Source organism: Natator depressus, chromosome 4, assembly GCF_965152275.1.
Source record: "Natator depressus isolate rNatDep1 chromosome 4, rNatDep2.hap1, whole genome shotgun sequence".
NCBI classification, from domain to species: Eukaryota; Metazoa; Chordata; order Testudines; family Cheloniidae; genus Natator; species Natator depressus.
This window is the reverse complement of record NC_134237.1, coordinates 36,458,873-36,486,737: the sequence shown is the minus strand read 5'-3', so window position 1 is coordinate 36,486,737 and position 27,865 is coordinate 36,458,873. Positions and strand designations below refer to the sequence as shown.

The window sequence follows — 27,865 nt, the reverse complement described above, 5'->3', positions numbered from 1 at the left end:
CAATTTATTATTTTCTTAATTTGAATCATTGTCTCCTTCTCCCAGGTACATGGATTTCTTCCCTACCCCTTCGAATGTCACCACTGACTTTCTGTTTGAGAAAAGTGCCAACTACTTCCATTCTCAGGAGGCTCCCAGACGAGCAGCTTCCCTGGTCCCCAAGGCCAAGATCATCACCATTCTCATTGACCCATCAGATCGGGCATACTCCTGGTATCAGGTAGGGAATGGGCAATGAAATCAAAAGCAGAGAGTGGAAACTAATTCACGCCCCTTCCTAGGAGATGTTCCAGAGGAGAGATGGGTTGGCCCCCAAAAAAGAAAATCAACACCTGTGTTTTAAAAAAAAATGTTTAAACATATATAGCATCTTGACATATTTGTACAGACAAATGAAACAGCCAGAGCAATGCCAAAAGAGTCATCTATAAAGTTAAACTAGGCATGAACTAGAAAAATTCTGATACCCTATGATGAGGTTTGCAAATAACAATATAAAGCACTTAGTTCACCATGCCAGTTGACACTCCTTCCAGCCCCATCCTGAGCACATTCACAAAAGATTACACAAGTCATAAGGCAGAGGAGAAACAGGCCCTATGGTTGCATCTACACTGGCAGAATTTGGACTAGACTAGACATGTAATTCTCCATCAGTGTGGCTCCATCAATCCCAACACTGGCAGAACTGTAGTAGGGTGATCATACATCCTAATATTACTGGGACCGTCCTGATATTAAGACCTTTGTCTTACATAGGCACCCATTACCCCCCGCTCCCAATTTTTCATACTTGCTATCTGGTCATCCTAAACTGCAGTCTGAGATGGTAGAAGGCTGTGTCTTGTCTACACCACGACTGCCAACTGTGCTACAAAGTGTAGAGCTGCACTGTGGCAACTTAAGGGTCCAACTGTTCCTATTGTATATGCAGCTCTAGTGCCTGACTCTCCACTGCCTTGCACTAGCTTTGCCAAGTGATTGCAAAAGTACGTGTGAAATGCTACCAGTTCTGAATGTTTCAATAAATTAGGCTCTATATGGTTTTAACATGGGCTTGTTGGTCTCTACAAACAGTTAACTGAGTGTGTGGGTAATATCCCTTCTTAGTAAAATAGTTGATTCTTAGATTTTTAAGGCTAGAATGGATCATTTGGTCTGATCTCCTGCATAATACAGGCCACATAATTTCACCAAGTGCTCTCCTTCCTCAAGCCCACAACACCTGAGAATGGAGAGAACCATAGATAATCTTCCATTGAAACAGCCATAGGTTTTTGGTTTGTCTTGGGTGGTTGGGTAATGTGTATGGTGATGGTGGTGGTGATGTTATTATTAAGGGTATGATAGCCATGACTAACATTTGAAAATGAGACCATTATTCATCTAGGATATTTCATTACAGTAACACAATAGCAGTGAAGCTACAATTTGCTAAATTTTTAACTATGTTTGGAAGTCTGAAATAGTACAGTTTTCACTTCTTTACTCAATTATGGCTTAATTTACTAGCTAATTATAGGTTTCAGAGTAGCAGCTGTGTTAGTCTGTATTCGCAAAAAGAAAAAGAGTACTTGTGGCACCTTAGGGACTAACAAATTTATTTGAGCATAAATAAACTAGACTGCTGAATTGGAATTAATTTGCAAACTGGATACAATTAATTTAGGCTTGAATAGAGACTGGGAGTGGATGGGTCATTACACAAAGTAAAACTATTTCCTCATGTTTATTCCCACCCCCCACCAACCCCCCCCCCCCCCCCCCGCTGTTCCTCAGACGTTCTTGTCAACTGCTGGAAATGGCCCACCTTGATTATCATTACAAAAGGTTCCCCCCCGCCCCCACTCTCCTCCTGGTAATAGCTCATCTTAAATGATCACTCTCGTTACAGTGTGTATGGTAACACCCATTATTTCATGTTCTCTATGTATATAAATCTCCCCACTGTATTTTCCACTGAATGCATCCAATGAAGAGAGCTGTAGTTCATGAAAGCTTATGCTCAAATAAATTAGCTAATTATAGCTATTTGTCTCTCAATTTTGTATGCTAGCACCAGCGATCTCATGAGGACCCTGCAGCTTTGAAGTTCAATTTCTATGAAGTGATTACATCAGACCATTGGGCTCTCTCAGAGTTAAGAACTCTCCAGAAGAGATGTCTCATCCCTGGGTGGTACGCTACCCATATAGAAAGATGGCTAACTCACTTTCCCACTTCCCAGGTAATTTCCTGCTAGCCATTTCACAAAGCTCACTGATTTTGGGAACAACAATCTCAACTTATACCATTATTGCATATAAGCTTGTGTTGCTTTTTCATTGATTTTTGGAAAAATTTCAAGGAAAATCTATATAAACAAATGCTTAGATAAAATTCATCTTTACAAAAACCCTCCCAGAATACCTATTTCCTGACAAAAAACAGGTTAACACAGTGCACACCTATGGATGCTCCATACTCTCAATCATACCTTCTGCCCCTACAAAGAAAAATGGGTATGGAAGGAAAAGGTATATGTAGGGTAGTAAGCAACCTCCCCTGTGACTGCCTCATCTGACCAGGACTTAAAGAAACTCTGTGGTGAAACTAGGAAGCACAGGCTGTGTCTTCTAGTTAGTCTAAGTGCTAGAAAGCCAAAAAGATCTATAGAGTCTGTTTCTTTCCATGGCTGGCCTTTTCTGTTGCATGGCCTCAAGTTGTGCTACAAAGGGGGGGAAATAGACTAGACCCATTGTTAGTAAGTGAAAGGAGGACTGGGTTTGTCAGTGACTTGTATCTGCTCCCTTTAGTCCTGCTTCTCTTTTGATAAGCAACAAGTACTGGCCTACAAGCAGCATGGGATGCAAAGTTCACAAAAAAATATGCCCGCAATTTGGGGGATCTATGGCAGCTAGGACTTCCTAGAGAAAGTTGTTTACTCTCACTGGTCCTGCTAAGGGAGGAGGACATAACGCTGTCCCACAAATTTCAGAACATGCATGGGATTCTGGGTCCCCAAGAGAGCCAGGACTCCAATTACCTGTTTGCTTTCTCTGTTCTTAAGGCTGGGCCTCCTGCTCCTAAGACATATGTTAAAGTTTCTCCCCCCTGCAGTAGTTAATTTCATCACAGTGAATGCAGACCCTGCTGTTAAGCATGCACATATTTCTTGTAAAATTGGCTACCGCCATGTTTGCCTAGTTGCAGTGATTAATTTTACAAGATACACAACAATGTGAACTCATTCTTTATAGAGTGCGTACAGAAAGTGCACTTATTGTGCTTACTAATGTGCACTCAAAAAAGTCAATAATTCATAAGCCCTCACAATAAATACGAAACACACCCATCCAAGTTAGTTATTATCTGTATAGTTCTGTACTGCAAAAGCTTCTACATATAACTTTACCAACTAGACTCAAAGTACAGTTCAGCACTGAGGTAGCTTTGCATCAGACCAAATTTTGTTAACGTACTTTTGAAAGATCTGTAATAATTATATACTGATTATCAGATACTGTCAATCTACTGCATCTGCATAGTGGTTACTATTTAATTACTAGATATTTATGTGCTTATTTCTCTGAAAGCTCAGTGTGTATTTTAATGCTTTTGAATATTTTGTATGTCTGACTTATCTAATCAAGCTTTTTTAAATCTGTTTTTTTCAGTATTCTGTAAATCTTTGAGATTTTTATTTTATTCTTTGCTTGTGCATGCAAAAATAACTATATTGGGGAGAACAATGTAGGCATCCAAGCGGTTCCCTCAGTTGCCAGATGCAAGACTATACATCTCCAGCAAGATGCAGAGCTGAAAGAAATTAAGGCTAGAAACAGCTGAATTGCACGACTGCTATTGATGCCATATTATCTCAAATCCACCTTGCCTTCAGTTGTGTCACAGAGGAAGTGAGGTAGCTTAGTTTATTGAACTGAGTCTTTTGTCTTAAATGGACAATCTATCCTTACAGTTGCTAATTATTGATGGACAGCAGCTAAGAAGTGACCCAGCGACAGTGATGGATGAAGTGCAGAAGTTTTTGGGAGTCTCACCTCATTATAATTACTCTGAAGCTCTAACGTGAGTCTGTAACTTTAATCTCTTCTGTTGTATATGATTATGTACATCCATACATCCCACAGACAATTTATCATCAGTTACAAACAAAAAATTACATTAAAAGAATATTAAGTTTGCAAGGTCAAGCACTCAAAAATCAGCCCCCTTGGGGATATCCATTCTGATACAGTCTTTCATGATAAGATCACATACTATTTTACCTATAGGACCCCTGCCTCATTCAGTGCACAGGATAGATAGCGCTCACTGAATGAACAACTAGTCCATTTCTCCCCACACCCATAGCTCAATGTGAGGCCCCAGAACTTATTTACTTCACACCATCCAAACTCTGCTCTGAAGACAGAATTATTAATTTCTTCATGGTTGTTTCTATGGTGCTCCTCGCTGTAGTTTTTGAGTACTTCACAAACATTATTCAGGTTATTTTTCACAACAGCCCTGAGAGGTGATGGGGTATTATCCCCATTTTACAGATAGGAAACAGACACAGACACCAAAGTCATAAATACACATAATCTTGCATGCCCAATTTGAGATGCATCTGGCCTGATTTTTGAGAGTTCTTAGCATTATATAGCATTTTATCTATTCAAAGCATAGCTCCCACTGACTTCTGAGCATTCACTGCAAATCAACTGCACCTCTGCAAATCAAACACTAGGGTCTCAAGTCAGGCACCCAGAAAATGAGGAACGCGCAATTAGTAATCACCTGTGAAAAGTATTGTTTCAGGGACTTGTTTAGCATCACACAGAAATTCTGTGGCAGAGGCAGTGATAGAATCCAGTTACCTAGTGCATCATTTAACAGCCTTAATCATGAGAGTTTCCCTTCAGCTGAAAGAGTCGTGTTTTTTGACATGGGCAAAGCAATGTATTTTTCCCTAATCTTGTGCTCAGAAATGGCTTTGCTGAAACTTCCCAAAAAATTCAGCCTGAGGAAAACAGCCAACAGGGAAAATTTCACCTTTTGAAGTTTGACGAAGTTATAAGAACAGAAAAGAGGATCTTATAATGGGAAGTGTCAGGCAGCCTTAAATATAGGCAACACTAGCTTCTCTGCCTATATTTAGTGGAAGTTCATCCCCCAGTGTGAGGCCCAAAGGCAATCAGAGGAGTAGCCTACTGTCTAGTGTGCCTTTTATACACTTTTCATTGACTTCAATGGCCCTGGATCAGTGAAGTCCTTACAAAGGTGCCTGTAATGAGTTCAGTTCAGGTCTGAGATCTACACATATAAGAGACCTGAAAGATATAGATTTCCCCTGGATCACATGAAAGGGTGGTTAACTATCTCCCTGTCCTTTCCCAGTCCCTGCAGAGAGTTCACCATCAGCTCTCGGATCTCTGCAGGAATTTGGACTGGGTGGATATTAACCCTCCCAGACCCGCAGTAAATAAGGAAGAAGCTTTTACACTGGGCCTTTCCACATTAGGGAACCTCACTTACAGCTGACTTCCAGGGGCAAGCTCTGTATTGGGGGTATTCCATGGAGCCAAGCTCTGTATTGGGGGTATTCCATGGAGCCAAGAAACCAACAGCCTCTTATGAAGGTGAAGGGCTACAGGGGCTCCCCAAACATTCAGCATCTGCTTGGGTGGTCATTTCCTCCTACAGATTCCTATGTCTGCAGGGCTTGGGGTAATAATCCATGTCCATTCCACAGTCAGGGAGGAGGAGAAGCAAATCCTACACTTTTCCATCTCCATAGGAGTGATACAGGGAGGAATGATACAACCATAGGAATGACATAACTCCAGCAGGAAAGTTTTCATCTCCCACACACCGCCTCCACTTTTACGTGAGGGTAAAACTGCAATGGTTCCTCGTCAATCTTTTCCAGAACAAACAACACTTGTGGGTTATACTGATCCTTATACTAAGTATAAGCCCAGAATTGTGCAGGCTTCTTCTTTTTTTAAAAAAAAAGTCTCTTAAAAAACATTGCTTTTCAAAATAGCTTTTCCTCGGTAAACAGTTTTATTTTCTGGAATGTAATTTTGTAAGTCCTTGGTTCATAATGTGTACAAAGTGCTGGCAGGAATTTTGAATACATAGCTAAGCTCCTGATGTTTGCATACCTGCCACACTGCACATCTTCCGTGCCTTTTGTTATGTGTTCAATATATTTGGGGACAAAATTTTCCCTTCGGTAACTAAACTGAAGTCAGTGGAGTCACATACAAGGTATTAAGTTGGTCCATCACCTTTATTTAAACAGGAAAATGAGTTGTAAACAGTTCTATAAAATTGTACAATCACAGTTCAGAAACACTGAGAACGCAAGTGTGTGGAGGAAACACACAGGTTTGCATGGAAGAGGAAACAACATTAAACAATGTGATAGCTTCACATTAAGAATGTCCATATAAAATCAATTGGATAGGCTCCTTCAGAGTCATTGCTGTTTATTAAGCATACAACACACATTTTTAAAATTGTCAGAATACAAGCCAAGGACCCAACTGTGCAAATACTACTGGACAACAAGCTTATTGCCATATGTAATCCATAAACGGCAATATGGCTTCTCACAGGAGTGTAAAATTCACCCTGGTGCAAAGAATAAGGGCTGCGCACCACTTAAATGCTACTAGAAAAGGAGTAGTAGTGGCACCTTAGAGACTAACCAATTTATTTGAGCATAAGCTTTCGTGAGCTACAGCTCACTTCATCAGATGCATCCGATGAAGTGAGCTGTAGCTCACGAAAGCTTATGCTCAAATAAATTGGTTAGTCTCTACGGTGCCACAAATACTCCTTTTCTTTTTGCGAATACAGACTAACATGGCTGTTACTCTGAAACCTGTCATTAAATGCTACTGAAGCCCTCAAAATAGGATGCAAGTGAGACATAAATGCTGCTTATGGCCCTGCACAGAGGTAAAATATCATTCAGCAGTTAGTAAGCACTCCATCCAGCACTAAGTGAGTGCAGAATTAAATCCTAACCTATCATCCTTCACATACACTACTAAACCAGACTGGGGTTTATCCTTTTATTATTCTGATGCATTTGTAAAAACTAAAATTAAACTAATGTTGTAAGAATTAATTCCTGTCTGTAAATATGCTCTGTGATCCTCAAGTAAAAAAATGCTAAAGAAAGATGTCACAATCCACAGGATCGGTGCTACATTTCCAGCTTTGAAACAGTCTCTAGGAAGAACCCCTTCAGTGTGCCAGATCCTGAAGGAGTCTGTCTCTCCCTGCATAGGTTAGGCCTCACCAACTCCTTAGATTGAACCTCTGGGCCTTCAGCACTTCTGCTTCACACCGTGAGCTCTGATCAGCAAGTCCAACTTTGTAGGGGAACTGTGGAGCTGCCAGTCTCCTCTGGCTCTGAGGAGTCTAGGTGACATGTGCACTTTTGATGTGAGACTCAGAGGGCATCTCTGTGAAAAGATCAGAGGGGTGTGTGTATGTATGTGTGTACACTAAGGTATACCTTCCACAGAACTTTATGTAAAAGCAACAATACGGGGAAACCTGGGTGGGAAAACTTGGTAGAGATTTGTACACTCTTTGGGGATTAATGCACCTCACCAAGTATTCGTAGTGATACTCAAACAGTGTCAAAAGAGTAGGGTTTATTAGCCAACTGGAACACCGCATAGGAAGACCTGAAGTTAGCTTAGAGAAAGAAAGGCTAAAGCATAGAGTAAGTCCATTTTGGTTAGCCCAGAGCCCAGCCAAACTGTAATGAACCCCATTGTTCAAGCTTTCTCTGTCTCTGTCTGACCTTCTTGGTCAGCCCCAGGTGAGAACCCCAACTCCCTCCAGCAGCTAACTCTTATCCTCCCACTTCACACCTTCCCAGTCCTTTGTTCTCTAGCTGGGATCTTTTCTCAGCTTCCCTGCTGAGAGGTGGGAAAATCCATATCCCTTTTGGCCATTGTTACTACGTGGCAATGTCCTGGTGATTGCGTTTTCCATTGTCTTCCATGATTTTCCATTGATTGGGAGTCAACCTCCACCAGTTCCTTTTTTAATGATCCATTCAGGCTCAGACATTCATATGTATGTCTCCCAGCCTTCCCTGAGAGTGGAGTCCTTTTCCCCCACCCCAGCTAGCCATACAAAATGTAGGGGAAACTGAGGCACACATAAGATTCATAAAAATACTACAGAAAATTTCCACTTCATTACAAAAGGTAAGCTCAGTGTTTGTGGGAGCAAGGAGGAGTCTGCCATGTAAATCCGGTAAATTGTACATCCAGATACCTGTCTGAATGCAGTTACTGGATTTGCTGGCAAATATTGCATTAGATGTGTTGTTACCTAATTTGCCTCGGCAAATATCTATTTGCATGTGCAAGTACCCCTCAGAGGTTCAAAAATTAATATAGCCTCACTCACCAAGTCCCCCGTTTCCTCCCCCACCCCCCCCCACACACACTTTTTTTTTTAAAAGATACATCCCTATCCAGTTTTCTAGCTGCATCCTCTTGGCCACAGGATGTCCTTGCCTTGCCTAGACTGGCTGGTAGGAGAGGGCATTAAACACATTGTTTCCACAAACAACACATGCTCTGCAGCAGTTTGAACTGGTGGTTCTTTTGTGGATTTTTCTTCCCTCTCCTCACCATTGAGGCAGAGAGAAGTGGGGATTGTGTGTTCACATGGTTAACAGAGAGGCTCAGTAGCTGTGTTTCCCACTCAGAGAACAGAGGGGCTAGAGAGGTTGGAGAGAAAGATGGCCAGGCAGCACTAAACTGCTGCTTTTCACAGAGGGGAAAGCCAGGCACAGAGCTAATACAGATCTAATCTGATCTGTCTAGATTCTTATACAGCACTCTCCTGACTGGAGCAGACATAATGCAAGAACTGTTGCTTCCACGTCTCCTGTCAGACAGTGCTTCAGTGAGAGAGAGAGAGAGACAGACAGACTATTTTGGAGAATGGAGGAATGGGATATTAAGCCAAAATGTGAGTCCTCTGTTACAATTAGCTCTGCTGACAGGAGAAACCCTGTATGCCTAGATCACCCTCTTCCCCACACTGGAAAAGTTTGTCCATCTTCCCTCATACCCATTCATTATGGGAGGAGGGAATGAAGACATAGTGGCCCTGTCGGAGTAGATAAGGTTGGTGAGATGAACATGACCCCACTCTGCACTTGTCCTTGTTGAACCTCATCAGATTTCTTTTGGCCCAATCCTCCAATTTGTCTAGGTCACTCTGTACCCTATCCCTACCCTCCAGCATATCTACCTCTCCCCCCAGTTTAGTGTCATCCACGAACCTGCTGAGAGTGTAATCTATTGTTTTGTCAACCAGGCAAGGTACTAACAAGCTTCAACAGAACTTTATTTTCAAAGTGGAAACCTCTTTACCAAGCTGCTGCTGCACCCCCTGTAGCTTTCTCCCAGCCTCTCAACTCCTCCCTGCTCCTTCCTGTTTCCTGTTCTTTCAGACTCCCAACAGCCAGTGCTCCCAATTCTAATAATTACAAGGAACATCTAAACACCACGTTCCCTCCTCTCTTAAGAAACTCTCCCAATTAAAATAAACATTATTGTTCTAACCACAGGAACAAATATGAAACAAGACACTATACTGTTGGCAGAAATATTACACTGAAAACACTGTGGATACTACATAACATAGTCTCTAGTCCAGACAAGTGGTCATCTGGGTCTGACAGGCTGTCTCTCAAGCCCCGGTTCCAGTGCAATGTCTTGTTGTGTAGGTACTATGGTGAAGTTATCCAATGCAGAGTGGGTGTTGGCATAATCTCCTCTTGGTGCATAGGCAGGTGCAAGATAAGAAGCATTCCATACCCACCCATCAGAAAGTTGATAGGTGAAAGGTCCCTTTTTCTCTATGATTTTAAGAGGAGCGTTTGAAATTGCCAGGATATGATCTGGATCAGGTTTTAGTCCAGCCTGTGAAATTGTATACCCCAGAAAGGAGAGTTCAGTGTGTCTAAATTTGCATTTGGACCTATTGAACTGGAGGCCTGTTGTGCTGATGCAGTTTAGTACAGACTGTAGGTTATTGTCATGCTCCTCCAAAGTATTTCCAAACATGATAATATCATCCAGATAGCACTGAACTCCATGATGATTCTTCAGAATCAATTACATCATTTTTTGAAAGGCACTTGGGGCAGATGTGAGATCATATGGAACACATTTAAAACAAAATAGTTCTTCATGTTTAATAAATGCTGTGAGGTCTCTGCTCTCTTCATGCAACATAACCTGGTGGTATGCTCTCTGCAAATCAAGAGTAGAAAACATCTTTGCTCCATGGAGTTCTGCAAATACTTCTATGTGAGGAAGAGGATGGCTGTCCATCACAATAGCTTTATTTGGCTCCCTTAAGTCCACACAAAGGCAAATGCCTCCACCCTTCTTCTGCGTCGCTACTATAGGTGAAACCCATTCCGAGGAGTCGATCTCTTCAAAATGTCCTTTTGAACAAGTTTTCTAAGTTCCTCTGAAACAGCTTCCCTGACTGAAAATGGTAAGCGCCGTAACTTCTATCATACAGGCATCACATTATTCTACATTTTAACTTTATGCAGAAACCCATAAGCACAGCCTAGTTTCTCCTCAACCTGGTGTTGGGTCCCAGCTGAAATTGGTGTGTGTACCACAAGAGTGCTTTGCTGAGGAAGATCAATTTGTCCATAAACTACCCTGAGATTTAAAGCAGCCAATAAATCTCCGCCAAGGATAGGAGTGCCTTTGTGGACAATGTAGAACTCTGCAGTTACACAGCAATCACCAAAAGTAACTATTACTGGCAGGCAACCACGTACTGGAATATGTTTTTTCAAATAGCACACCAAGTGAAGTTTGGGTTCAGTAAGAGGCACATCTTTAAAGTAATGCAGATAGATGGAATCAGGTAGTATAGATACTGCTGAGCCAGTGTCCAACATTAGCTGAATAGTGTGGTTTGCCTGAGGGTATGGCGGAAACGTTTACAGTGCACTTTATCTGTTCTGGAATATGCGCAGAAGTGATTTTGTCCACACTCAGCACAGTAACATCTGGTATTGTAACTGCATGCACCTGTTGATTGAACTGGCTACTGTGACATACTTTAGCAAAATGTCCACTCTTTTGCAATGATTGCACTGAGCTACTTTTGCCGGACATCCTGTATAGCTTGCAAGGTGTTGTGGGGATCCACAGCGAAAATATGTTTTTACTGTATTTTGAATTTGCTGATTTGGTGGTTTTTCATTAGTTTTCCTCTTGCAATTGTGTGTCTGCAGTGGTAGTGAACTTTTCTGCAAAGGAGTCAGTGCCTGGACTGTGCCTCCTGTATCTATGCTCATTATTTTGGCTTCAGCTGTAGCTGATTCAATCTGAGTAGCAATGGTTATTGTTTTTCTAGTGTATGTTGTGGTTCTAGAAGTAAGCGTTCCCTTACATGAAGCATGGTTGTTTTGATGGTCTCTAATCATCTCATCTGCCATATTTGAAAAGTCACAAATTACAATCAGACTCCTCAGAGAAGCAATATACTGCATTATAGTTTCCCCTGGTTTCTGCTCACGCTGGCAAAATCTGTAGTGATTAGCTACTACATTCACTTTTGGCACAAAAAAATTCTTTAATGCAGTGAGTGCAGTCTCATATTTACAATCTGCAAGGGGAAAAGTGTAAAATATACGCTGCCCTTCTGCTCCAAGGCAGTGGATTAGCAGAGCATGCTTTCTTACTTCAGAAATCTCTGTAGCACTGATTGCAAGTAGATAAGTCTGAAACGTATGGATCCAGGTAGTAAAAGCAATTGGAGGCTCACCTAGGCTTTGCAGAAAGGGTGCTGGTGGGTTCAGAGGCAGAAGATCCATCCTCATCGCCAAAATATTGTATCAACCAGGCAAGGTACTAACAAGCTTCAACAGGACTTTATTTTCAAAGTGGAAACCTCTTTACCAAGCTGCTGCTGCACCCCCTGTAGCTTTCTCCCAGCCTCTCAACTCCTCCCCCCTCCTTCCTGTTTCCTGTCCTTTCAGACTCCCAACAGCCAGTGCTCCCAATTCTAATAATTACAAGCAACATCTAAACACCACATCTATCCCATCATCCAGATCATTATTAAAGATGTTGAATAAAACCAGCCCCAGGACTGACTCCTGGGGCACTCCACTTGATACCGGCTGCCAACTAGACATTGAGCCATTGATCACTACCTGTTGAGCCCAACAATCTAGCCAGCTTTCCATCCACCTTATAGTCCATTCATCCAATCTGTACTTTTTTAACTTGCTGGCAAGAATACTGTGGGAGACTGTATCACAAGCTTTACTAAAATCAAGATATATCTCGTCTACCGCTTTCCCCATATCAGAGCCAGTTATCTCATCGTAGAAGGCAATCAGGTTGGTCAGGCATGACTTGCCATTGGTGAATCCATGTTAACTGTTCCTGATCACTTTCCTCTCCTCCAAGTGCTTCAAAGACACATGCTACCTCTGCTCAAGTTAGTATGCTAAAAATATCAGAGTGTCTGCAGTGGCATGGGCTGTCTACCCAAGTACAATCCCACCAACTCCCTGGGTATGTATTCAGGTGGTCATCGTGAGCTGCCACTGATGTTCCTGTGGCCAGATTACCAACCCAGGGGGTTGGGTGGGATTGTACTCGGGTAACTAGCTCACACTGCTGCAGTCACAGTATTTTTAGTGTGCTGGCTTGTGCAGAGCTAACACGTCTGTCTACTTCTGCTGTGAAGCTGGCCCCCAGCTGTTGTGTAAACATACCCTAAGCTATCATGGAGCTGGGAGACCCGTGAACACCAGAGCCAGGGCAGCAGCAAAGATGCCTCTAACCTCCTGTGAATCCCTGGGGGTTGCTAAGTGAAGGGCAAGTCCTGTAGCTCTTTCCATGATGGAGCAAACCTTGAAGGCTTTTTTGTGGAGGAGAAGCAGTTAGGGTGCTTGCCTGAACGCAGGATACCCAGTCCAATTCTCTGCTCTGCTACAGACTTTCTGTGTGACCTTGGGAAAATCACGTGGTCTTTCTCTGCTGCCATTCCTCATCTGTAAAATGGGGATAATAGCACTGCCCTACCTCACAGGAGTGCTGTGAGGATAAATACATTAAACATTGTGAGGCTCTCAGTTACTATAGTAACAGAGGCCATATAAGTTCCTTAGATAAGGTAGGGAAGGGGGATAGGTGCTGGGCAGGGGGAATTACAAAATATGAGGTCTCATTGGCTCTCTTTTGAAAATTTGAGTTACAGTTAAGGCTAACACTGTATCCTTAAGTAATTCCATTGCACCCAAATACAGTATCACATAACATACTTTGCACAAAATGTACAACTTTATACAGTCCCAAGAACTTGAGCAAAATGGGGTGCTTAACTGAATTCCCTGGCTTTTTCATTCTATAATTTTGGACTTTCCCATAAAGTTGAATACACTCATACTGAGACAGAAATATTTAGGGCATAGTACTACAGTTTTCCTTTAGCACAGCACACTATATTACTTCTTCTCTTGGGAAATTAGTGCAAGCCAGCCAAAGTACTTCACTATGCAATGAGCAGATTGAAAAGTCCAAAATAGAAATGAATCTACCATCAATATATCCATTTAATCAATGACTGGTTTAATTTTAATTGATATAATTACCGTGACAATTTAGGCTAGAAGGATTAGCTCTGGGATAACAGGCTGGGCAGGGGGTAAAAAAGATCCCCCTCCCCGTCCCCCTCTCCTGAAATGAGTTCACATATGTGCAGTAGCAAATTGCAGGTGCGTTGGTGTTTAAGGAATAGGCCCAGGGCAACAAAACATTCTGAAACTAATTAACTTTACATTTCAGCCAATTATACTTCATCCTTCTTAAACAGCTGCTGAACAGCAAAAATGTAAACCTGTTCAATGTTTTATGCATGCTGCCAAGTCCCATAGCAATAAATTCAAAACTTAACACTATATTTTGCTTGTTTCCTTAGTGTGTTAATGCCGTAATCTAACATTCCTATATCTTTGTTTTTAACGCATGATGATCAGACTTCAAATTTCTGCAAAGATTGTTTAGAGACAGGGTTTATGCTGATGCCTGTCTTGTAATGAAAGTGACATCTAGAACTAATTATATGAGGCAACCAGCCCTCCAGGTGTAGTGATACATTAATGGCAAACCAACCACTTCTTCCAGAGGATCTAAACACTGCTTTAGTTGCCTCAAAAATACACAACTAAGAAATATGTTGTTAAAAAAGTACTACTGGCAGATGTGTGCATGCACATAGAGGAGATCGGATCTAGCTTCCACTGAAGTCAACATGGTCCATAGGTCTTTTTTCAAATCTCTGGCACTTCCAGTGGACCAAGTTCTGACCTGGAAAAGTGCCTGAAGTCACAAGTCCAGTCAAGTGTCTCTTCTTGACCATTCACAAGACTTCTGTGAAGGGAATCGATTCTGGATCCCGTGTATTTTAAGCTTCCTGAGTATAACAGTCCAGTCACTCTCTGCCATTGGCTTGAGATCCCTGGCACACTCTCAGGATGCAGATTCCCAGTCTAACACGCCTTCCTGAGAGTTTAGACAATGTAGCTCACTGCCCAGCACTCTGACACCAGACTCTTCTGGCTCCCCTGTAGCTTAAACATGCCTTATCTCAGAACCTCCTGAAGGTGTGAGGTGCTGGGTTACAATTTAACTCTCAGCGCACAGTATGATAAGGTATACCACATAACACACAGTCTTTTCACAGGATTCAAACACAGCATTGGTCTTTGTTTAATAATTTAAGAAGTACATATCTATACAAAAATCATAAATCCTACATGCATTTCTGCGCTTCCATTTCCTCAATACTCCAGCACATTCTTTGGGCTGGGATCAAGGTTACCTGGGACTATCCAGCAAGTTCATTGTGGTGCATGACTTGCTTTTTTTTTTTTTTTTAAACATGGAGCCTTTTCTCCCAGTGTACCTACTGACTCTGGCCTGTGATGGGATGTTAGATGGGGTGGGATCGGAGTTACTACAGAGAATTCTTTCTTGGGTATCTGGCTGGTGATTCTTGCCCACATGCTCAGGGTTCAGCTGATTGCCACATTTGGGGTCAGAAAGGAATTTTCCTCCAGGGCAGATTGGGAGAGGCCATGGGGTTTTTCACCTTCCTCTGCAGCATGGGTCACTTGCTGGAGGATTCTCTGCCCCTTGAAGTCTTTAAACCATGATTTGAGGACTTCAATAGCTCAGACATAGGTGAGAGGTTTATTGCAGGAGTGGGTGGGTGAGATTCTGTGGCCTGCATTGTGCAGGAGGTCAGACTAGATGATCATAATGGTCCCTTCTGACCTTAATATCTATTAATCTATGAATCTCCTTACCCTCTCCTGCCCAAACTTCTTGTGTATCCATCAGACATTCCCTCTGAGTTCACTTTAAATGCCTTCTTTGTCACCTCTGTCTTTGTCCTGCTTAGGGAATTGCCACTCTCTGTATTTCCTATCCCCTTCAGACAAGAGAAGGAAGTGTCTTTCAAACAGCTCATGAAAAGAAAAGGAGTACTTTGGCACCTTAGAGACTAACTAATTTATTTGAGCATGAGCTTTCGTGAGCTACAGCTCACTTCATCGGATGCATACTGTGGAAGCTGCAGAAGACATTATATACACACAGAGACCATGAAACAATATCTCCTCCCACCCCACTCTCCTGCTGGTAATAGCTTATCTAAAGTGATCATCAAGTTGGGCCATTTCCAGCACAAATCCAGGTTTTCTCACCCTCCGCCCCCCCACACACAAACTCACTCTCCTGCTGGTAATAGCCCATCCAAAGTGACCACTCTCTTCACAAGGTGTATGATAACCAAGGTGGGTCATTTCCTGCACAAATCCAGGTTCTCTCACCCCCTCACCCCCCTCCAAAAACCACACACACAAACTCACTCTCCTGCTGGTAATAGCCTATCCAAAGTGACCACTCTCCTTACAACGTGCAAGAAAATCAAGGTGGGACATTTCCAGCACAAATACAGGTTTTCTCACCCCCCCCTTTTTTTTTTCTTCCAAAAAACACACACACACAAACTCACTCTCCTGCTGGTAATAGCTTATCCAAAGTGACCACTCTCCCTACAATGTGCATGATAATCAAGGTGGGCCATTTCCAGCACAAATCCAGGTTTTCTCACCCCCCCACCCCCATACACACACAAACTCACTCTCCTGCTGGTAATAGCTCATCCAAAGTATCCACTCTCCCTATAATGTGCATGATAATCAAGGTGGGCCATTTCCAGCACAAATCCAGGTTTTCTCACCCCCCCCCCAAAAACACACACAGAAACCCATTTCCAGCATAAATCCAAGTTTAACCAGAACGTCGGGGGGGGGGGGGTAGGAAAAAACAAGGGGAAATAGGCTACCTTGCATAATGACTTAGCCACTCCCAGTCTCTATTTAAGCCTAAATTAATAGTATCCAATTTGCAAATGAATTCCAATTCAGCAGTTTCTCGCTGGAGTCTGGATTTGAAGTTTTTTTGTTGTAAGATAGCGACCTTCATGTCTGTGATTGCGTGACCAGAGAGATTGAAGTGTTCTCCGACTGGTTTATGAGTGTTATAATTCTTGACATCTGATTTGTGTCCATTTATTCTTCTACGTAGAGACTGTCCAGTTTGACCAATGTACATGGCAGAGGGGCATTGCTGGCACATGATGGCATATATCACATTGGTGGATGTGCAGGTGAACGAGCCTCTGATAGTGTGGCTGATGTTATTAGGCCCTGTGATGGTGTCCCCTGAATAGATATGTGGGCACAGTTGGCAACGGGCTTTGTTGCAAGGATAGGTTCCTGGGTTAGTGGTTCTGTTGTGTGGTATGTGGTTGTTGGTGAGTATTTGCTTCAGGTTGGGGGGCTGTCTGTAGGCAAGGACTGGCCTGTCTCCCAAGATTTGTGAGAGTGTTGGGTCATCCTTCAGGATAGGTTGTAGATCCTTAATAATGCGTTGGAGGGGTTTTAGTTGGGGGCTGAAGGTGACGGCTAGTGGCGTTCTGTTATTTTCTTTGTTAGGCCTGTCCTGTAGTAGGTGACTTCTGGGAACTCTTCTGGCTCTATCAATCTGTTTCTTCACTTCCGCAGGTGGGTATTGTAGTTGTAAGAATGCTTGATAGAGATCTTGTAGGTGTTTGTCTCTGTCTGAGGGGTTGGAGCAAATGCGGTTGTATCGCAGAGCTTGGCTGTAGATGATGGATCGTGTGGTGTGGTTAGGGTGAAAGCTGGAGGCATGTAGGTAGGAATAGCGGTCAGTAGGTTTTCGGTATAGTGTGGTGTTTATGTGACCATCGTTTATTAGCACTGTAGTGTCCAGGAAGTGGATCTCTTGTGTGGACTGGACCAGGCTGAGGTTGATGGTGGGATGGAAATTGTTGAAATCATGGTAAAAGTGTATGGTTTTTGGAGGGGGTGAGGGGGTGAGAGAACCTGGAGTTGTGCAGGAAATGGCCCACCTTGATTATCATACACATTGTGAAGAGAGTGGTCACTTTAGATGGGCTATTACCAGCAGGAGAGTGAGTTGGGGGGGGGGGGCAGAGGGTGAGAAAACCTGGATTTGTGCTGGAAATGGCCCAACTTGATGATCACTTTAGATAAGCTATTACCAGCAGGAGAGTGGGGTGGGAGGAGGTATTGTTTCATGGTCTCTGTGTGTATATAATGTCTTCTGCAGCTTCCACAGTATGCATCCGATGAAGTGAGCTGTAGCTCACGAAAGCTCATGCTCAAATAAATTGGTTAGTCTCTAAGGTGCCACAAGTACTCCTTTTCTTTTTGCGAATACAGACTAACGCGGCTGTTACTCTGAAACAGCTCATGGAAACTCACTTAGCATATCTATTGTCCCATCAAAGCACAGTAGTTAAAGTTAAGTACTCCCTGTTGTCCTTAGTCTGTTGTATATTTGCTCTACATTCTTTCTGCAATGGTGGATATGCTTTGAGACAGTGGCTATCTAGTAAGTAGAATTCATACATTATACAGATACCCCAAAAACATCACACATGGGGCTCCTATAGACTCTTTGGAGAAATGGATATCTTCAAGCAATTGATAATGTTCTCAAACATGTATTGCACTGCATAAATTGTTCTTGAGCATACAGTGGCCATCTAAGACACTGTAATACCAGTATCCCTCCCTACTTGGAAGAAGTAAAACATCTGAGATATCACATAGTGGCAGTTGCTGGCTAACTGACTATTTAGTTGCTGAAGGTTCTTCCATAATTAAACCTTTCATAAGATATTATCCCTTTTAGGTTTGATCCTCAGAAAGGCTTTTGGTGTCAGCTGCTGGAAGGAGGGAAGACCAAATGCCTGGGAAAAAGCAAAGGCCGAAAATACCCACCAATGGATCAAGAGGTACCACTTTTCTAGAGATCTGAGTTACAGTTTGTGAAAAACTCATGCAGCATCATGCTTGGGGCTCAGGAATAAAGGATGGTTCATTTTTTTTAAGGTTTTTTTTTTAAAAAAAACCTACAGTTCAGGATAACCACACCTGTATTTGTCCAACAAGTGCGTTCATACTCAGGCTTTTAGCTTCCCAGTCATTGCTTCTTTGTGTGGTGATGCATGTCCCTGCTGACTGGGACATTTCCAGGCTGCACAGATGTGAATTCTCCCAGCAAACTCAGACAGTGAAAGCTGACCTGCTTGCTTTCTCTTCACTCGTGCTAATAAGCTTACTGGTGATCATCCCAACTCCAGCATTGCCTTTGGCAGGTGGTTAGTCCTTCAAACCCCACAAAGGCATCTCTTCTATGGTCACATAACAGCCTCAGCTCAGAACTAGCACACACTTGAAGAGTTTGGTCCATCTTTTATACAATTATGGGGTCTTTCATCTGGAGTTTCAAGAAGCAGGTAACCAATAAACAAAGGGTTTTTCTCCATACATTTACATTACTCAGTCTCCTAGAAAAGTTGCATACAATCCCACAAGAACCTAAACAAATGCATTTTAATACAATGGATCCAAAAGGTATTGAATTCAGTTTAATAAGGTTTAACTTAATAAGGTTTGTCCAGGAAATTTTCCTGTCACAATGATACTAAGAGAACTGAAATTGTGGGCCATAAAAATGTGGACACTGCTCCTTTAAGAATTTTACCTGGTTTGTTTCTTTGCTTTTTCAGCAAGATTGTTCCCCACAGGGGTGCCAATTTTTAATGTAAATTATCTTTGTTCCTTTTCCCCTCTTCCTGCAGTCTAGAGCTTTTCTTTCAAGCTACTACAGAGATCACAATGTGGAACTGTCCAAACTACTGCACAGATTGGGACAACCCCTGCCATACTGGCTGAGACAGGAGCTTCAGAAAGTGAGATAGCACTGATGTTCAGAGGACCAAAGTATCTAATGACAGTTACTGGCACCATAAAACCCCTCGCTTCCCCGACTCACTTGTGATTGTCAGTAGACGACCTCATGAATAACTGTCTCAAAATTAAATACAAATATAAAACTGTTTATATATGCACGCGCTGACAGCTATTAGCATCAACTCCTTTGTCAGCTTCTGGGACACAATATGGAGCTATGTGGCATTATTCTTTATCCAGCCTGGGACTCATGCATAGTCTAGTCCCTCTGTTTACCAGAAAGTTCCAGAAACTGTATGTATGATTGATAGTCTTCATCATATATGACAAATTACAGCCTGTCAGGACACAAGCAAAGAACAGAAACATCTCTCAGTGGATTGTGAGGTTGGTTGAATTTAATAGTTTTCTGTATTTTTTTCTTTTGGCCTAATCCTTCAAGGTGGTTTTTTTTGGACCAAAAAAAGGAAACAAAGTTGTCAATCAAAGCATGTGATAACCATGAACCAGCTGGGTCAACAACAGTCTGGACAGCCCAAACTGTTGATATGTATTGGTGGGCTCTGAGTAGCCATACTGTCCCTGTCCAGTTTTCTTCCCTCCTCCTTGGATACAGTCCTTGTCCACTTAGGACACTGGATGTGCCTCATATTCCTGCCCATTGCCCATGTCCCTCTTCTCCCCCTCCCCCTTCTTGACCCCCCGGGCACTGTCCCTGCCTCCAGCTTCCATATGAGGAGCCCAGAAGCAGAAGATGTGTGTATGAGATGGAGGAGATAGCACAATCAGGCCTGAGTGAGAGTTGTGAAGGGATCAACCATGCTTTTCGAGTAATAGAGTTTAAGGCCAGAAGGGATCACCTTCTAGTCTGACCTCCTGTATAGCATTGGCCACCAACACTACCTAACATCCACACACTAACCCCAAACACTGAAATTAGACCAAAGTATTACAGCTCACAGGAGATGAGATTGTTATTTGTCACAGGCAGATAATAGAAGGGACCAAGGTGCAATGGTAGTTGGGACCCCTGCAATGGTAAAGAAATAATTAAAATATACCCATGTAAACCTGTCAAGTGACCCACACCCACATGCTGCAGAGGAAGGTGAAAACACCCAGGGTCACTTCCAATCTGATTTGAAGGAAATTCCTTCCAGATGCCACAGATGGCAATCAGTTAGATTCCGAGCATATAAACAAAAACAAGAGAGAAAAATGCTCAGTGCCACCTCAGAGCCCTGGCCCTCCCTGTCCAATGGCCCATCTCCAGCCATGGCCATCCCTGATGCTCCAGAGGAAGGAGATAAAAAAACCTCCCAGAAAATATTGGGGGAGGGAAAAATCCCCTTTTGACCCCTGCTAGTGGCCAGCAAGAACCCTGAAGCATAGGCTTTTAGGAACAAAAGATATAAACTGGAAGTGAGACTTTTAGAATCATAGAAGATTAGGGTTGGGAGAGACCTCAGGAGGTCATCTAGTCCAACCCCCTGCTCAAACAAGGACCAACCCCAATTAAATCATCCAGCCAGGGCTTTGTCAAGCTGGGGCTCAGGCTTTTTGAGCCCTACCCCCTACCACCACAAGCAACACAATCTGGAAAAAATACTTTTGAGCCAAACTCATGATTTTTGGAGGGTTCTGCCGCATGATTTTTGAATATTTAGGTTTCATATTTAGGTTTTGAATGTTAGTCTGTATCAGCAAAAAGAACGAGGAGTACTTGTGGCACCTTAGAGACTAAGAAATTTATTTGGGCATAAGCTTTCGTGGGCTAAAACCCACTTCATCAGATGCAGGCAGTGGAAAATACAATATATAGATATATACACACACAGGGAACATGAAAAAATGGGGGTTGCCATACCAACTCTAACGAGACTAATTAATTAAGGTGGGCTATTATCAGCAGGGGAGAAAAAAAAAATTTTAGTGATAATCACACCACACAATCCATTATCTACAGCCAAGTTCTAAGATACAATCGCATTTGCTCCAATCCCTCAGACAGAGACAAACACCTACAAGATCTCGATCAAGCATTCTTAAAACTACAATACCCACCTGTTGAAGTGAAGAAACAGATTGACAGAGCCAGAAGAGTACCCAGAAGTCACCTATTACAGGATAGGCCCAACAAAGAAAGTAACAGAACGGCACCTTCAGCCCCCAACTAAAACCTCTCCAGCACATCATCAAGGATCTACAATCTATCCTGAAGGACGATCCCTCACTCTCACAGATCTTGGGAGACAGGCCAGTCCTCACTTACAGACATCCCCCCTAACCTGAAGCAAATACTCACCAGCAACCACACACGATGCAATAAAAACACTAACCCAGGAACCTATCCTTGCAACAAAGCCTGTTGCCAACTCTGTCCACATATCTGTTCAAGGGACACCATCATAGGACCTAATCACATCAGCCACACCATCAGGGGCTCATTCACCTGCACATCTACCAATGTGATCTATGCCATCATGTGTCGGCAATGCCCCTCTGCCACATACATTGGCCAAACCGGACAGTCTCTACGCAAAAGAATAAATGGACACAAATCAGATGTCAAGAATTATAATGTTCAAAAACCAGTCAGAGAACACTTCAACCGCTCTGGTCACTTAAGTAACAGACTTAAAGGTGGCAATTTTGCAACAGAAAAGCTTCAAAAACAGACTCCAATGAGAAATTGCAGAACTGGAATTAATTTGCAAACTGGACACCATTAAATTAGGCTTGAATAAAGACTGGGAATGACTGGGTCATTACACAAACTAAAAACTATTTCCCCATGCTAATTTTTCCCCTACTGTTACTCCCACCTTCTTGTCAACTGTTTGAAATGGGCCATCCTGATTATCACTACAAACTTTTTTTCCTCCTGCCGATAATAGCCCACCTTAATTGATTAGTCTCGTTATAGTTGGTATGGCAACCCCCATTTTTTCATCATCTTCTCTGTATATATCTTCCTACAGTATTTTCAACTGCATGCATCTGATGAAGTGGTTTTTAGCCCATGAAAGCTTATGCCCAAATAAATTTCTTAGTCTCTAAGGTGCCACAAGTACTCCTCGTTCTTTTTGCTGAATATTTAGTGTTAACGATGTTGAAGAAAACTGGCGTGGTGAAAGTTTTTTGGACAAACCATTGAAAGGTTGCAGTGGGGAATGGGAGTAATTCCAAAGACTATCCAGCCAACCCATAATCTGAAAGAACATAAGTGCCAAATTGCATCTGCAGCAATTCATCGGTAATTAAAAGATAATTTTGAAATGAAAAGCTCAGGAAACACCAAATGTCTCTTTTGTATTCTTTTGAAATGAAAAGCTCAAGAAACACCAAATGTTGTTTTGGGAGCTTTTAAAGGAATACAGCAGATGTCTTAATCTGTTGCACTTCCTTTTGGAAGGGGTGTAAACCAGCTTTTCATGTAAGAAAAATACTAAAGTATCTTTTAAAATCTCCTTTTTCTGCCATCCAATTATGTCTTTAGTATACACTCCAGAGGAGGGTTTCATATCACTTCTGTTTTTTGTGCCTCCTTGTTATTTATGTTTGGATAAGTGTCATGCTACCAAGATATTCCATGTTCTCATTGATAAACTGAGACTTGATGTGGTTTTGTTAGGTGTAGCATACAATTTGAATATAGAAACAGCAGCATGTTAGAGTCTAATTTCTTCTGCCTGTAACATGATCCATCAGCACAGCCTTTGTCCAGAACACCTTTATTGTAGAAAGGTCTTTGTACACTGGCTGTAAATAATCTTGACTTTTTTTTCCCTTTAAGCAAATCATGAAATTATGCTTTTGACATCACTGACTATGTAACTGATGGGCATCTGAAAAAACAATTAAATATAGAATAGAAGAATAAAAAATAAAGAGCAAGCCAAACACGTTGTTAATAACAAGGAGAGCTGGAGTTTGGGGGGGATGGGGGGAAATCGTGGACTGACTTTCTGTTTTATGAATTACATACCTGGCCAGGCTGACTCCTGCATCTGTGCAGAGGCTCGCTGAAATCAATTGTACATGGAGTTTGCCCAGGTAGATCTTTTTGTAGGATTATACCTCCTTTACATCCTCCCCCTTACTGCATCTGTATCCATCCATGCCTGCTCTAGTATCTCTGCCTTTAAAAGGTAGAATCCAGCACGGATCAACACATGCCAGAATCTATGATAGCATATCAGATTATTAGAGCAGTTGTCTTTAAGCTAGAGGCAATCAGAAAAGCATCTCTAAACTTTCAAATTATACATTGACCTCTCAAAATCTAAAATAAAATTTCCAGCTTAACTGCTTTTAGCCTCCGCCCCACACCCCAATCAAACAAATTCCCTCCAAGACATGGAATCAGTTTGCCAACTTTCCCCAGAACAAATTAAAATGGCTGAATTATAAACTCTTGGGGGAAGGACAAGTTTGTATAGTAAAAACAATGAGAGCGCTGATTTTGGATGTTATGAGGCTGTAGGGACATGATTTGAAGACAGAAATAAAGAATGCTTTGTAGTATCAAATTATATCCCTGCATCCATTTTTTGTTCTTATTTGTACTCATTTTTGAGTGAATAATTCTTACGAAAAGTGCTGAATTGACAGACCATTCAATTGAAGAGCCACAGAACTGGCACAGATAGCATCATTAAAGCTCCTCCACGCCATCCTGCTAATGCGAGTTAGTCCTTTTCTGGATAAACCCCTTCCAACATGAAGATGGTAGCATAGTCTCTTTGCAACCACTGTATACTCATCTTCACTGAGGACTTCACAACTTTCAGAATATGTCCATCCTCACAAGTATCACATAATAAAACCTACCTTTAAAATAAATACTTCTTATCACATGTATTGCAATATAAACCAAAGGCAAATAGGCCCTCCAACATTATGTTAAAGACATATATTCTCAGAAGACAAATTTTCCCTGTAAATGAAACAATTCTTACCTTTTTTTAAATATTCTCTTTTCTTCCAGAGTATCCTTTTAATGCGACTGCTAAGGTGTGGACCTATCTACAGATTGGATCCCCCATCACTATCATATCTGGAAAAGCTAGCAGAAAATAAGGATTTGCAAACAAAGGAGATTCTTAAGTGTTCAGTGTTCCAGTGACTGGATACTTTTTATAAAACATAATCAGCATCATTTGGAAATATATTTTTAAAAAGTCCTAGTCAAAGATCTGAGACATGGGCAAAAAGTTAATGGCCTTGCCTACAGGATTTTTTTTGTTTCTATTTCTATCTGACGACAGCACATCCAGTCTAACTCTGGTATATACTTGAGGTTTGGGAAAAAGCAAAATAAATTTTGATCACAAAGTATTTTTGGTTGGGGGGCGGGAGAAAATCTGTATTTGCTGAAATTGTTTTAAGTAATTGTGTATACACCTCCTTAGTTCTTCTCACTTCTACAGAATAAACACCTCTGCTGGTACATCAGATGTGAGCACTTATTTTTTCCTTATACCTTCTACAGCTGTCATAGCTAAACCAAAATACTGCTATTTGTTTGACCTCTGACTTATATTTCAAGTTGTGCACTGGCTCAGCTGCTCTTCCCTTCTGCATCCATACTGTGCCTCCACCCATCCTCCACACTGCAGCCTCTGATGCTTTGGGATTTTCAGCTTCTTGTAGACCTAATCATCTGCCTCACTCGTTGTCCCCCAGCTTTTGGGCAGAGAACAATAATTTTGGCATCTGGGTGCCTATGTACATATGGTGGTAAATATTATACATGGTGGGCATGACTTTCAAAAGAATTAGGCATGCATGGTTCTACCTGAATTCAATGAGAACCATGGCTACTCAGCTGCTCAGATAATCAGGCCCTCATTATTGAATATTCGTTGGTACAGTGACTTGAACAGAACTCTCCGGTGTCTCAAGTGAATGTTGTAATTACCAACCTACAGTCTCTCTCTCTCTCTCTCTATAAAATTGGACAAGTCCAGTTTGAGAGTGCCTTACCTCAGATTACCCAATGGACTAGTGGTTAGGCCACTTTCCTGGAAAAGGAAGATGTGGGTTCGAGTGCTGTGTCAAATCAGGCAGAGCAGGGATTTAAATCTGGGCCTTCAGGTGAGTGGCCTAACCACTGGGCTATTGGTCTCTCTCTTGTTCTTTTTCCACAAGAGAGGACTAACGTGACTTAGATAACTTCAGGAGACTGTTTACAGCTGAGAATCTCAAGCAGAAATAGGTGCCAACAGCACAGATCAGTAAGATTTATAAACCTAAGTACCTTTGAATCTGCCCTGTCTTGTTCCTCTGCATTTCATTCCTGGCTGGCTTAGTTGGCTTCCTGCTCAGCTTATAGGCTTCTGAAGATCCATTACTTAGCTGCCTAACTCTTGCCAGGCATTTCATGGGGACCCTGGGAGCCTAACTCAGGCTGAGGATTTCACTAGGTGGAAGGGTACCTCAATGTTAGGCACCGCAAGACCCAAGCCCTTTTGTGGATCTAGCCTTAAATGACACAGGAGTCTTTGTCCCATTTTCAAAAGTGATTTAGGCCCTTTGGAGCCTAAATTCCATTGAAACTCAATGATACTTGAATGTGCTTGGTTAGGTGTCCAGTGGGACTGCCAAAAGCACCTATCTGCATCTTGAAATGCCTAAATACCTTTGTAAATGTGGGTCTTAGGAGGCTTTCAAAAATATTGCCTATCATCTTCTGTCACAGATCCATGTCAATCCTCAGTCATGCCTCTTCCTCCCCTATACTCACTCACTTGTACACACAGTAAAGCTGTGTGAGAATTGTGGCTGAAACCTGATAACAGACCTAGTTTTAGGTTTGGCCTGAATCTGAGTCTCCCCCAGGTTCACATTAGCCTCTGTCTGAGGCAGGAAGAGGGTTGTGAGTATTAGTAGGACTTGCCATTTTTATTTAAACTCAGCTAGGTTCACAGTTTCACTTTTAGTTTCTGGAGTCAGACTGTCCCTAACCAGGCACACTCAAACCTACAAATGTTGTAACATTAGAGTTCTCAAGCCATTCATTTATGAGAAAAAGACTTTCTGACATCCCCACTAGTAGATTATAGGAAGTTTGGATTTTCAGTTATGTAAATACCCAAATTCCTGACACACTGGTGCAGGAGAAATTACAGATGGATTCTATGGGTAGTTTATACCTACATTTCTTTTAATCAATAATTAAAAGATTTCCCCAGGAATGTCGTTTGTTCCTTAACAGTTCAGCCACATGCAACTGTCAAGTGGGAAGGATATCTTGCTCTTGAACAGTTCAGATAACGAAACAAACAAGTTTCTTTCACCTGTTAATTATTCAGCCCACTGGTCTCGACACAGCTAGGTCTAATCAAATGTGGGCTAGTCCAAACAGTCCCCTGCTCCTTTGAAATGGCAATCTAATACTTGAAAAAGCTGAGTTCCTGTACACAGGTGTTTTCCTCACAAGAAGTGAAATGTCTGAGGCTGTTCTTCCCCTCAGTTAGCAATCTGAAGATTAAGAGAATTCCACCATTTTATCAGAGGTGCCTTCCAATCCTGAACTAACTTCATCCACCACTGGCATGCAGCTAAGTGCTTCTTTCATGTGTTTAGCACGTAATTCCGTAAAATGGTTTGAGGCTTGGAAAAGACACTATATACTTCAGCAGATAATTACATTCCCACTCAATTGACTTTTTACTCACTACTTCTCTCACTATAGACTACACTTTACTATCCTGTAGAATGTATCTGTTGATCACAGTCCTTGATGGGTAATTTAACTTCCCTCACTCAATGTGAGCTGTAAGAGAGAGAACTAAATATATGAGACGATGAGTTCTTATCTTATCTCTAGCTATGGGTCAGGTGTTTAAATATGCTAAACCAGTTTGTTTGTTTGTTTTTTGCTTTATATTTTTGGTTTTACTTTATTTACATATGCCAAAGAATCATCTGAACCTAATCTGTATCCTCTCCATAGATGCATAACTCCCATAAATGTCAATAAGAATTAGGTGTTCACATGAAGAAGAAAATAAACTTGCAAAAAATAAATTCTATCTAATGACATTGTAGTTACAGCACATATTCCTGTGAGTAACACCAAGTAAGCAAAGACAAAATAGTTCTCCAACTTTCAGCTTTTAAAATGGCATAAATAACTTTATTTATTAAAGCAAAATCATCCTTCAGCTAGCCCATCGTTACTAGAGACTGGTGTAAACTAGAGCTTTCATCTCAAACTCACTATATAGACAAGCAAACTTGGGAACAATCAGGATCAGCATCCGGATCCTAACCTCACTATTCAAGATCATCTCTAATACTCAGGGGACGTGCCCTGTAATTGTAGTGTCTAGAGCACACAGTAAAACTGTCCCAGGAAATCATCCCTATTAGGCAAACTCTTGTCTTTAGAGATCACAGCAAAATGCCTTGAATACAATTCTTTTTTATCATTTTTAGAAGACCACCACTGTTATGTAACCA

At 41.8% G+C, this 27,865-nt stretch overlaps 1 protein-coding gene across 2 annotated transcripts in view; it reads left to right on the top strand.

Moving 5' to 3' along the window:
* Positions 1-24,824, top strand: part of LOC141986356 (bifunctional heparan sulfate N-deacetylase/N-sulfotransferase 4) — a 186,243-nt gene extending 161,419 nt beyond the window's left edge. For both annotated transcript variants that reach the window (XM_074950783.1, XM_074950784.1), the window contains exons 11-16: positions 46-220; positions 2,057-2,227; positions 3,959-4,068; positions 18,333-18,435; positions 19,285-19,783; positions 24,387-24,824. In XM_074950783.1, coding sequence (XP_074806884.1) covers positions 46-220; positions 2,057-2,227; positions 3,959-4,068; positions 18,333-18,435; positions 19,285-19,404 — 679 coding nt within the window. In that variant the 3' untranslated portion in view covers positions 19,405-19,783; positions 24,387-24,824. The remainder of the gene's footprint in view (positions 1-45; positions 221-2,056; positions 2,228-3,958; positions 4,069-18,332; positions 18,436-19,284; positions 19,784-24,386) is intronic.
* The last annotated feature ends 3,041 nt before the right edge of the window (positions 24,825-27,865 follow it).